The sequence below is a fragment of the Vipera berus genome, assembly GCF_964194415.1.
Source record: "Vipera berus genome assembly, chromosome: W".
Taxonomy (NCBI): Eukaryota; Metazoa; Chordata; class Lepidosauria; order Squamata; family Viperidae; genus Vipera; species Vipera berus.
Genome location: NC_138210.1, coordinates 50,193,463 through 50,206,633, shown reverse-complemented (window position 1 = coordinate 50,206,633; position 13,171 = coordinate 50,193,463). Strand labels below are relative to the sequence as shown.

The window sequence follows — 13,171 nt, the reverse complement described above, 5'->3', positions numbered from 1 at the left end:
GTAATCTACTATTGAGGGATGAATATTTGCTTACCCAATAAGAAATCTATTGCTAACTCAATTTATACCCATTAAACATTATTTGTTTTTCAAATAACTTGAATGCTTTTGGCCAAATAAACCTCAAAATAATATTTCAGAAATGCCTAAACCTCCCATCGTGTTTTTCTTCTGTTTAACCCTAACCCCACCCAACCTTTTATTGTGCAATTTGGTAATTAGTGGAGGGATTTCTTGCTGTACAATTTTGCTACGTCAGTATTTATCTTAGTTCCATTAATCCAGGACAAGCACTTATATTCTCTTTTTTTTATTAAAGAGTTTTACAAAAACAAGATTTTACAATACATCCCCAAATCCCACCCACCCCAAACCACCCCCCTTCCCCCCACTTCCCAGAGCTAAATACAGGGTTATAGTTATAATAATCATATTCTAACTAAAGATTATCCATAATATAAAATTAACCAAATTCATAATGTGCTTTAACTCCCCTTTAACATAGATACATACAAAGTACTAACACTAAAATTAATAACAATATCCCTCTAAAATCTACTCATAAGCTAAATGGAACTTTTTAGTCCCATATTTATTCTGAATATAATCTATCCATCTCCTCCAAACTGAAATATATCTTTCTTGTGAATGATCCTTCAAATAAGCAGAAATCTTAGACATTTCTGCAAGATTCGAAACTTTAAACACCCAACACTTATATTCTCATCAACACAGCTCCACAGGAAATATACCTCTTTAGGGACATCCAAGATTGCGTTCCAGATCTGTGCTCCATTCAGTGACACAGGAATACGAAAAGTTACTGAAACAGGAACTTTTCGATGAAACGTGTTCTTCAGCTACATTGGAAGAGAATGCCGCATAAGTGAGCGTAGACACCCAATATTCTTAGCACGAGTCAATATTTTGTTTTTCTAGGGATGGGTCCCCCCTTGTAGGGACAATTGTGCACTTAAAATTGCTTCTTTACTTATGCTCCCATGATATCACCTTATTCCCAGCCAATAAGTGACACCAGCCTAAGCCCTTCTTAGCTGTATCCATGTAAGAATAGTGATCTTCTGACATTGGCCAAGGACATCTTGAAGAGAGATTAAATCTGCCCCTAAATTTTGAGGGAAGTTGGAGGATTAGAATAACCGAGAATGATGGCAATAGAAGCCAGAGAGGAATGAACAATAAACACCCTGTTTACCACCTTGTAATCTCTTATTTCGGGGTTGGGTCGGGGTGCCTGGATGGTGCTGAGCATTTATTGACCCAGAATTTGCAGCGGATATTTTTTTCTTGGTGCCCTAGGAGAGAGAGAGCTGCCCCTACCTAGGATTGAACTCTCAACCTTCTGAGTGGGAGGCAAGCATCTTCACTACACCACCACGCCACTCATCAACGGGGATGCTAAATTTCATGCCAATATATTTTTCTACCAACTCAAGGATTGTTGTTGTGAGTTGCGAAGTCATGTCCGACCCATCACGACCCCATGGACAACGTTCCTCCAGGGCTTCCTGTCCTCTACCATCTTCTGGAGTCCATTTAAGCTCACACCTACTGCTTCAGTGACTCCATCCAGCCACCTCATTCTCTGTCGTCCCCTTCTTCTACTGCCCTCAATCTTTTAACTCAAGGATGGATGGAGAATATTTAATGATGGAGAAAACTCTCTAGAAAACTGATGACTGGCAATTTCTGAGTAGCGGACAGTACCTAAGGTACATTTTTACAGAATAACAGAGTTGGAAGGGACCTTGCAGGTCTTCTAGTCCAACCCCCTGCTCAAGCAGGAGACCCTATACCATTCTGGACAAATGGCTGTCCAATCTCTTCTTTAAAAAAAACTCCAGTGATGGAGCACCCACAACTGACCTTCGCTCATTTCGCCGGGACCTGAAAACTTGGCTCTTTGATCTGTTTGGTCCAGACTGTGGGGTCGTTAATTTAACTGGGTTTTAGATTTACTCTTGGGGCTTGTATTTAATTTAATTGTTTTAATTGATTTTAATTTTTTGTATTTCATGGTTTTAACTGCCCTGTAAACCACCCTGAGTCCTACGGGAATAGGGCGGTATACAGTCCTACGGGAATAGGGCAGTATACAAATTCAATAAAAAAGAGCCTTGGTGGAGCAGTGGGCTAATGCCTCCTTAAGTAACACCAGCTGCCTGCAATTAGTGCAGGTTCGCATCCCACCAGGCTCAAGGTTGACTCAGCCTTCCATCCTTCCGAGGTAGGTGAAATGAGGACCCAGATTGTTGGGGGCAATTAAGCTGACTTTGTAATAATGCCGCTTGGGGTGTGTGTGAAAGCCCTAATAAGCAGGCATATACATAGAATGAAGGCTACTGCTAAGCTTGTAAGCCGCCCTGAGTCTTCGGAGAAGGGCGGGATATAAATGGAATTAAAAATAAAATTAAAATAAATAAATAAATAAATAAATAAATAAATAAATAAATAAATAAATAGATAAATAAACTTCTGGAGGCAAACATTCCATTGCTTAGTTTTGCTTAGTGTCAGGAGATTTCTCCTTAGTTCTAGATACAATTTTTCTCGCTTTCCAAATGCTTCTCAGAGGAAGAATGCATCCATCACTAGGTAAATGTGCTCCATTCTTAAATCTTCCTCCACCTTGATAAGTAAAGCTCTGTCTGTTCTAAGTTCTTGATCAGAAAGTGATCCACATCCTTTTCACCTCATATCGATGTTCCACAGTCCGAGTTTCATTTTCCTGCCCGGCAGAAAAATTAACATACTTGGTTGACTCATCCAAGCTGGAAAAAAAATGGTGAAAGATTGTGGGGAAAAAATACGTTATGCAATTGACCAGAGTTTTGAGTTAATTAAGATTACAGTTGTGTTCCAATCATTCCTCAGCAATGCGCACCAGGGAAAATGGGGTCACATAGGTGGGTGTGTAAACAATCTTTCTAACGCTTCAGAGCAACCTCTTGGGAGTTGGTCAAGCAATGGGAGATCTTCTCCGCAAAGACTTGCAGCCACTTACCTATTGATGAAAACATAGATTGCATACTTGACAGGCAGCTCCATTTGATGAACCATGTCCTCTGTGACAGCAACATTATTTTCACTGGAGGGACACAAGGAAAAATGGGCAGAGCAGCAAACGTGGCACACATGCACCTCTCTTAATTACAGCAACTACTAAATGCTGTGCTGTTCCCCCTCCCCCCATCGCATTACATTCAGGATCATCTGATGTAAAAGTTAGAACTTCTTAGTAGTGAAGCTGTATTTATTTAAAGAGCATTTGCACAACAGGATGCTTCCAGATGTTGTTCTATTTAAAGCCAGATGCATTGAGGTCAATGGGATTAGTCACGGCCAGGGAAATTGCTGTCATTGGTTGAGTTTAGATGGTTTTAAAAGGAGGATCAATAGGCTGATGGAGAATTGGGGTCTCAAGAGCTATTAATACTGATAGCTGTTGACCTTCTGAATCATAGGCAGCAAGTTCTAAATCTTGGGTTGCTGGGAAGTGACAGTGGAATTCACTTTTCTGTCTAGGTTATGAAGTTTCTAAATATATTCACTTGACTGCAGTGTGACATAAAATATTGAGCTAGATTAATTTATCTATCAAGGCTCCCCTTCTGAACTTGGTATGTTCTGAGGCTATGTTATTATACTTTGTGGAGCACAACACTTGTGGGATGAGTCTAGAAAGCTCTGGACGTTGCTAGTGGAAAAATGACTGTAGGCAACATGACTGCTAATCTGATTTACATAGGAGAATGTTTGCATTTTAGTCGTGGGAACTTTTACCTGGCAGCCGTGGCATTGATCCGTACCACACTTCCTAGATCTGCGTCTTGGGAAACAAAAAAGCTGACGAAGAAGACCACCTGGACAGAAGGAGACACAAAACAAGCAGTGGGCCCAGAATGCTTAAAGCAGAGCTGTGTCAGTTTTATATTTCATTAATAAACAGAAACTTTGGCCATGAGAAACTTGGAAGCCATTTTTCAGCTCCGTCAAAGAGCTACAATCCCTAGAAATTGGGGGGTAGGAGCAGTGACCTTTAAGCCTTTGTGCAAGAGTAATTTTAGAGCCAAATTTTGTCTACAATTGTTTATTGTGAAATAATTCTTTGGACTCACAACTAGATCAGGAGCAAGACATTCTATCTTAATGCAGTTTTGTGATTTTTGAGAACAAGCTATGGACATTCTCACAAAATAGCCATTGTGGGCTCTTTTTATAGAGACTTGTAGTGCCTTGAGTTGCTAAATGTCCATGGAGATTCTAAATCATCCAGGTCATGGTTGTCCCAAAGCTTTCTTTTTTTTTCAAAAGTACTTTGTTTCTTCCTTGAAGATGTTTCGCTTCTCATCCAAGAAGCTTTTTCAGTTCTGAAGAACTGAAGAAGCTTCTTGGATGAGAAGTGAAACGTCTTCAAGGAAGAAAAAAAAAGTCCAGTTACTTTTTGAAAAAAAAACAACTTTGGGACCCTAAGTTGCTACTAACTCTTGATTTTATAGATAAGGCCAACCACCTCAATTGGGCAAAAGATTCCATGTATTAAGAGTATTGCCAACACCATAAGACAGCTTTTGGATGGAGACTGTCAACCATTCTTGGTCTTTGGGTGGAAGCCGTCAACTACTCTGGTGTTACAGATGGTCACCTTCTCCACATGCAGGAAGAGAGTACCTCAGCCATGCTCCGGAAGATGGGATGATTGATGTCACAGGTGGTGTTCCTCACTAGAACTTCCTCTGCAGCAGGAACAGATTTGCATTTAATGACCATATATTTTCTGTTGGACTGAGGAAAAGAGGACACGATAATGAATGTCACTGTTGATAGACAGTATCGTCCTTGGCCATTCCCCAGCCCTTCCACTCTGGTGTCTCTGATTTCTTTATACTCACCTGCACTAGTAAAAACCTGCGGTAGGACAGTGAAGACGGGTGGAGGAAAGTCAACCTGGTGCTGTAAGAATCTTCTCCGTCATTCCGGATGAAAACAGTAGCATTGACTTCAGGGGTTAGGCCAACTACCAATTCATTCAAGCTGAAGGAAAGACGAAGATAATCCTTGTCGATCTTAAAAATATGAAAGCTTAAATAAAGTCCCATCTGGAAGCCTCTCCTTTAACTTGGAGAAACCTACAGCAGATATATAGAGGCTTTCTAAAGAAGTAGTATTGTGAACATGGTTTACATGTTCAGGTTTTTTTTATAGTGGCTTTAGATCTTCCATGGGTAGTGTGCGTTGAAGGCTACTCATACTTTGTCCAATAAAGCTTGGAGAGATTTTATGAAGAGGTGGTTCCAATGAGTTGTCTAACGCATCTAAAAAGGACCTGTCATGACTGCGATGTCAAAGGATAAGAGCACTGATCTTGCAGCTTGAGACTGGATCAGGGATTGGTGGCTGGATAACTACCAGTTGGAGTAGTGGTTAAAGTACTGGGCTAAAAACCAGAAGACAGTGAGTTGTAGGTCTTCCTTAGGCATATAAGCCAGTCTCTCTCAACACAACCCACCTAACAGGATTGTTGTTGTTGTAGGGAAAATAGGACCAGTAGGTACGTTCACCATCTTGAGTTATTTATAAAAAAGCAGGATAAAATGAGAGTAACTGGCTGAAAAGAAGAAAGTGTGGATAACTGAGATGGTAATACTAGGAGACCATAGAATAGCAGACAAAGAACTGGAGAAGATCACAAAGCATCAAGATTTGAACACTGAAATTGGAAGATTATGGCATAAACTGGCCGGGGTGTTTCCAGTGGTTATTGGCACATTGAGTGCCATACCAAAAATCTTAGAAGGCATTTAAAAAAATCTGCTCCTTGATAAAATTTTCATATGTCAATTATAAAAGGCCACATTGCTTGAATCCGCCTATATACTACACAAATACGTTACAACATGCTACGTTCTGGGAAGAACTTGATGCATATGAAGGCCAAAGAACTGGCAGCTGGAATTTCACATTTTTGTGTACATGATAGTTTATAGTTATAGTTAGTTATAGTTTATTTGATTTATATACCGCCCTTCTCCTTGGTGGGACTCAGGGCGGTTCACAGGGCATACATAAGAAACACTATACAAAAATTAAAAAGAATTAAATCCATGCCCAATTAAAACAGAAGTACAGATTAAAAACAATTAAAAGCCCATAATCCCCCATCAGGCCAGACCAGCTAATTCGAACAGATGGGTCTTCAGGCCCCGACGGAAAGTTCGAAGGTCTGGTGCCATCCGGAGCTCCACCGGCAATTGATTCCATAAAGCCGGAGCCCCCACAGAGAAGGCCCTCCCCCTGGGGGCCACCAGTCGACATTCCCTGACTGGCGGCACCCTGAGGAGGCCCTCTCTGTGGGAACGCACAGGGCGGAGGGGAGTCGATGCCGGCAGCAGGTGGTCCCTGAGGTAACCCGGACCCATGCCATGTAGGGCCTTAAAGATCGTGACCAACACCTTGAACCTCACCCGAAAGACAACTGGTAACCAATGCAGCTCGCGGAGCAAAGGTGTAACATGGGAGTACCGGGAAACTCCCAAGACAACTCTCGCGGCCGCATTCTGTACCAGTTGGAGCCTCCGAGTGGTCTTCAAGGGAAGCCCCATGTAGAGAGCATTACAGTAGTCAAGGCGAGAGGTCACGAGCGCATGAGTGACTGTACACAGGGCATCCCGGTTCAGATAGGGCCGCAACTGGCGCACCAGGCGAACCTGGGCGAAAGCCCCCCTAGTCACGGCCACTATATGCTCTTCCAAAGTAAGCCGTGAATCTAGAAGGACTCCCAAGTTGCGAGCCCTATCCACGGGGGGTAAGAGCTCACCCCCCATAGAAAGAGATGGAACATTTGGAATGTCCCGGGATGCCGGAATGCACAGCCACTCAGTCTTGTCAGGGTTGAGCTGAAGTCTGTTCCTCCCCATCCAGACCCGAACCGCCTCCAGGCAACGGGACATCACGGCGAGGGCATCACTGGGGTGGTTTGGGGTCGAAAAGAAAAGTTGGGTATCATCGGCATACTGATGATACCCAACTCCAAAACCACGAATGATCTCACCCAGCGGTTTCATATAGATGTTGAACAGGAGAGGCGAGAGAACCGACCCCTGAGGAACTCCACAAACGAGAGACCTAGGGGCCGATCTCTGCCCCCCTGCCAACACCGACTCCGAGCGTCCCAGGAGATAGGAGGAGAACCACTGAAGAACTGTGCCTCCCACTCCCAATCCCCTGAGACGCCGCAGCAAGATACCATGGTCGATGGTATCGAAAGCCGCTGAGAGGTCTAATAGGACTAGGACAGAGGAATGTCCCCTATCCCGCGCCCTCCAGAGATCATTCACCAGAGCGACCAATGCCGTCTCCGTGCTGTACCCGGGCCTGAAACCCGATTGGTAGGGGTCCAGATAATCCGCTTCATCCAGGACCAGAGGGAGCTGATGCGCCACCACACTCTCAACAACCTTCGCAAGAAAGCGAAGGTTGGAGACTGGACGAAAGTTGTTCAAAACGGCTGGGTCCAGGGCAGGCTTCTTGAGGAGAGGTCTCACCACCGCCTCCTTCAAGACGGTGGGGAAATAACCCTCACTCAAAGAAGCAGATATAACCGCCTGGAGCCAGCCTCGTGTCCTCTCCCTAGCTGCATAAACCAGCCAGGAAGGGCACGGGTCCAACAAACATGTGGAGGAGCTCAGCCTCATGATAATGATAGTAAATTCTGGGAGTTGAAGTTCAAATAGCTTAAAGTTGCTGAGGTTGAGAAAGACTGAGATAGGACAACACCAATTTCCAAATATAGTATTCTGGTAAGGCAATAAGAGTTTGGCCTTATACAAGCAATCCTTGTTTAATGTCCTAGCAACCATTCAAAATTATAATGGTACTGGTTCCAGAGTTCCAACGGTTGCCCACACTCCTCGGTCACATGATTGCATTTTGGATACTTGGTAATTGGCTCAACTTTATGGCCAGTTCTGTGATGACGTGACCACGATTTTGACAATTTTTCCCAGTTCCCAGTCTTTTGGGCAGGTTTCCAGGAAAAAATGCTTGTTTTAATTTTTTTTATCAAATTTATTTGCCGCCCGTTTTGTGGTTCAGGTGAGGAATGCCCATAGGAATACATGGATTCACTTAACAACTGCAGTGTTCATTTAATGACTGCCACATTTTGCTTAACAACTGCCACGTTTGCTTAACGACTGTGGCAAAAACAGTTGCAAAATTGGGCCTAATCATGCAGATGTCTCAACTTATAACCGCCATGACTTCCGACAGAAATTCCAGGCTCTATTGCAGTCGCAGGTCTAAAACTACCAGTAATTGTATAAATATTGAACACCTAAATGTAACTGTTTAACAATCAAGACTGAGTTCATTGACTGAGATCAGTTTTTAGCAAGCGTGAATGAACGCTGTCGAACTCTGCAGTTGCTATAAAGATGAAAGGCATACTCTTACCCTGAGAAATTGAAGGATGTTTTTAACTGGTCTTTACAGATTCCATCTCTGCCGCAGTTCTTCTCAAAGGGCAGCTATGAGGACATAAGGGGAGAGAAAATATCAGCCTCCATGAACAGGTGAGACGAGGGATAAAATACTAGAAAGCGTGGTTTCCCAACCTTGGCAACTTTAAGACCTGTGGACTTCAACTCCCAGAATTCTGGCTGTGGAATTCTGGGAGTTGAAGTCCACAGGTCTTAAAGTTGCCCAAGTTGGGAAGCCCTGTAATAGAGGTTGAATTTATACAACGTGCCTTTCAATTCCAAGCCTTTCTTTGTAGAAGTTGATACCGCATTTATTTATCATCATGTTTATATCACCACCTGTGGAAGCTTGGCTTAAGCAGAGCATTGATTCTCGATTTGATTCTGAAAATCTTGGGACAAAATCCATCAGGAACAGAACCCACTGGGTCACACCTGTCAGCCAATTGGATTCCATGATGGACTTGCATCAAGGTTGTTTGAGGGACCTCCTCTTCCTGATTACATCTGCCAGTTCCATCAGATCCAGCAGATGAGGAATGTTACGGTCCTTCCTCCAGTAGAAGATGTTGTGTAGTGGATTCTTGGGAAGAAGGAGGTGAGACGAGAGGGTTCAAACAGGAACATTGCTTTATTGTAGTAAAAGGAACAGAACTGAGAACAGAGGCTTCTACGCAGCTACTTATACAGTTGGCCACTAGGTGGCGGCCAATAGGTTTAAAGGAACCTATTCCCACCCCAGAGCCAACCAATGATCGTCCTGGAGACTGCATGTCTGGGCAGTCAGCAACCGTTACACAGACACCCTAATTAAGCAATCTCAAGCAGCATTCTGCAATGTATGGCAGTAAACGTTGGACCATAAAAAAGGCTGAGTGCCAAAGAATTGAAACCTTTGAACTATGGTGCTGGAGAAGACTCCTGCGAGTCCCTTGGACTGCAAGGCGATCAAACCGGTCAGTCCTAGAGGAGATCAACCCTGACTGCTCTTTAGAAGGCCAGATCTTGAAGCTAAAACTCAAATACTTTGGCCACCTAATGAGAAGGAAAGACTCACTAGAGAAGAGCCTAATGCTGGGAAAGATTGAGGGCAATAGAAGAAGGGGAGGACAGAGAATGAGGTGGCTGGATGGAGTCACTGAAGCAGCAGGCGTGAGCTTAAATGGACTCCAGAAGATGGTAGAGGACAGGAAGGCCTAGAGGAACATTGTCCATGGGGTCGCGATGGGTCGGACACGACTTCGCAGCTAACAAGAACAACAACAAGCAGCATTCAAAGACACTGAAAACAGTTCAAGTAAAAGGCCCAGTATATTACAGAAGAGATGTTCTATGGGTCCTAGTACTACTATGAGTCTGCTAAATTGCTACTGTCTGGCATGACCCTGAAGATGGGCCTTTTCTGCTATGGCACCTGCCTTATAAGGGATATCATCCAAGTCCCTTAGATGAGGCTGGGCCTAACTTTCACTAAGTCCTTCAAAACATTTCAATGTCATTAAACGTGAATTGTTGGCAAGACCCTATTGTCTCCATCTGTTGCTCTCTCCTTGCCTTTTAAGTATAACGTTAATATTTTCAATTGTTCCTTGTTTTTATATAATTGATTTATTATTATTTTTTATTCTTTGCTGTCCAGAGTCACATTTTTCTGAGAGGGGCAGCTATACAAATACGATGAAAAAAATAAATATCAATCAATGTTAAACTAAACTCAGTCAATTTGACTAGCTGAGCTTTTATGACCAGAGAGCCCTTTCACACGACAAACAAACAAACTTGGTGTTTCTGAGGTAGAACTTCCAGCAAGACCATTTTTGATGGAAAGAATTTGCAGAAGCAAGTAGAAGGACGTGTCAGAATCCTGTTCCCCGTTGTCAGCTTTATAAGCTGGAGCAGACTAAGAAACAGACACTGAACAGACCCAATAGCTGTGGCAACAAAGTCTTGCACCTTTGAATGAACTTCCCTCCTCCCTATTTTACCTTCATGAGAACTAGCGTGGGGGGCGGGGCTGTCTCAGTGTTTTTGTAAAACATTTTTATAGTGTGAGCTCACGCCTCGTTTATCTGATCACTTATTTTATCGATTTATCAAATTTATGCTGCCATCCTTCTCAGCAGAAGATGATGAGATAAAGGTAAAGGTAAAGGTTCCCCCGCACATGCGTGCTAGTTGTTTCCGACTCTAAGGGTCGGTGCTCATCTCTGTTTCAAAGCCGAAGAGCCAGAGCTTGTCCGAGGATGTCTCCGTGGTCATGTGGCTGGCATGACTAGACGCCAAAGGCGCATGGAACGCTGTTACCTTCCCACCGTAGTGGTCCCTATTTTTCTACTTGCATTTTTAGGTGCTTTCGAACTTCTAGGTTGGCAGAAGATGGGACAAGTAACAGCTCACTCTGTTACGCGGCACTCGGGATTCGACCCGCCAAACTGCCGACCTTCTGATCGACAAGCTCAGCGTCCTAACCCACTGAGCCACCATGTCCCTTGATGATGAGATACCGCTGCCTTAATAGAAAATCTTTCCTCTGTCCTCCAAGGCCATTCTTTATACTCACTAGATCGTTATACAGTTCTGGGAGGCACAATGAGTACCAAAAACATTTTATAATGTAGTGAGCCATAAGACAGCCAACACTGACAGTATCTAGCTTGTGCGTTGAGTACCAAACAAATAATGAGTACTGGGACAAAATGTTTGCCTCAAAATGCATTGAGTACCGAATTCAATGAGTTTCAAAGCAGCTCATTACCGAGGTTCCACTGTATTAAGCTTCATTTCCAAACCTTTTTGGTATGAATTGGTTCAGCCAAACAAATTGGACTTACCGATGCCGAAAGCCGATTGGGTTCCCCTTCCTGCAGGACGGCCCGCAGATTGTTGGCACGCGGGATGGGGTCTCCTACCAGGGTATAATTCAGCTGGAGGTTTATGGGTGTGAGGCTGTCTTCAATGCAAGTCTTTCCTCACGAGGAAACGGGGAAAACAACAACAACAAAAAAACCTGCTTGATTTTTAAGCCAGAATTTTTTCTGTTAGGAATAATAGGAGCAAACTATGAGAAAGATTGCATATACCGGTACTTAATTTTACATGTACTAACGGCAGCAAGAATTGTATTTGCCCAATATTGGAAAAATGAAAACCTACCAACGGAAGAAGAACTAATTAAGAAAATTTTAGATTGTGCAGAAATGGACAGCTTGACTTTAAAGATGAACAAGACTCAGCATACTTTAGAACAGGGGTCTCCAACCTTGGCAACTTTAAGACTTGTGGACTGGCTGAGGAATTCTGGGAGTTGAAGTCCGCAAGTATTAAAATTGCCAAGGTAGGGGATCTCTGCTTTAGAACATGGGATAATTTTTATCAATGGCTAGAGAAACAAGTTAGAGAGAAAGGAACGTGATATGTACTATGTAACACTGACTATATACTAGTAAGAAGAAGACTATTGATAATACAGAAATTAATTATTATTCATTGTTTTTTAAATACATGGACCCAGACAACATGCTGTTTGCTAAATATTAAAAATGTTGTTTTAAAAAATCCTAACCCTAATCCTAACCCTATCCCTATCCCTAATCATGTGTGTGTGTGTAAATTTTTTTGGCTTGCTAAGAAAGAATAAAGGGAGACAGATATGATCATTTCGAACATCATATCTGTCTCCCTTTATTCTTTGTTAGCAAGCCAAAAACATTTACACAAATATGAGCTGCCACTGCTGTGGCTACTGCCTGTCAATGGCCTTGGGTTAGGCTGAAACAGGAAATAAGATTTGTCCCATGTTTGGGAACCTAAGTAAGTGCATTCTAAATACTTAAGAAACATGGGACAAATCTTATTGCCTGTTTCAGCCTAACCCAAGGCCATCCGCAGGCTGTAGTCACAACAGTGACAGCTCATATTTGTGTAAATTTTTTGGATTGCTAAGAATCCAAATCAAATCTCAGAAGGGTATGGCTGACTGATGAGAACAAATGAGTTTGAAATGGCCATATCAGTCTCCCTTTAATTCTTCGTTAGCAATCCAAAATATATACATATATACATATATACATATATACATATATACATATATACATATATACATATATACATATATACATATATACATATATACATATATACATATATACATATATACATATATTCATATATACATATACTGTATATATCTGCTTGATTTCATGGCAGCAACTTATGTTTCATGTTAACGATCAGATATTTTTTTAAAAAAACTCTTTCTGATGTGAATCCTGCCCATCCCACCCCCTCCAAAACCTCTTCTCTCACCGGTAATTTTATACGGTACTGCCTGGATCCTGGCCTCACACCTATCTTCATCTCTTCTGTGATGGTAGACAAGCCCGCGCCCTGGTGAAAAATGGCTCGTGCTTTCTGTCGACCAGGATCCAAGGTCAAAGTATACCGAATGGTGCTCACAATGTCGTTGCCTGAAGGAGATTACAATCAAATTCAGAAGCCTTAGATTCCAAGATCATCCATGGTGTATACTACAACTTCCCTTACAAAAGGCCTGGAGCAGGGGTCCCCTACCATGCCGGCTGAGGAATTCTGGGAATTGAAGTCCACAAGTCATAAAATGGCCGAGGTTGGGGACCTCTGGCCTAGAGCACAAAATTTTGGTGAATTGCAGC

At 42.7% G+C, this 13,171-nt stretch overlaps 1 protein-coding gene across 1 annotated transcript in view; it reads right to left on the bottom strand.

Annotated features, from left to right (window-relative positions):
- LOC308676279 (integrin alpha-D-like) overlaps positions 1–13,171 on the bottom strand; it is a gene marked incomplete at its 5' end in the record, with an annotated part of 55,558 nt that overhangs the window by 9,287 nt on the left and 33,100 nt on the right. The window contains 9 exon segments of the mRNA XM_081342092.1: positions 753–860; positions 2,714–2,792; positions 3,026–3,109; positions 3,805–3,884; positions 4,693–4,806; positions 4,914–5,055; positions 8,476–8,549; positions 11,333–11,464; positions 12,807–12,967. Coding sequence (XP_081198218.1) covers positions 753–860; positions 2,714–2,792; positions 3,026–3,109; positions 3,805–3,884; positions 4,693–4,806; positions 4,914–5,055; positions 8,476–8,549; positions 11,333–11,464; positions 12,807–12,967 — 974 coding nt within the window.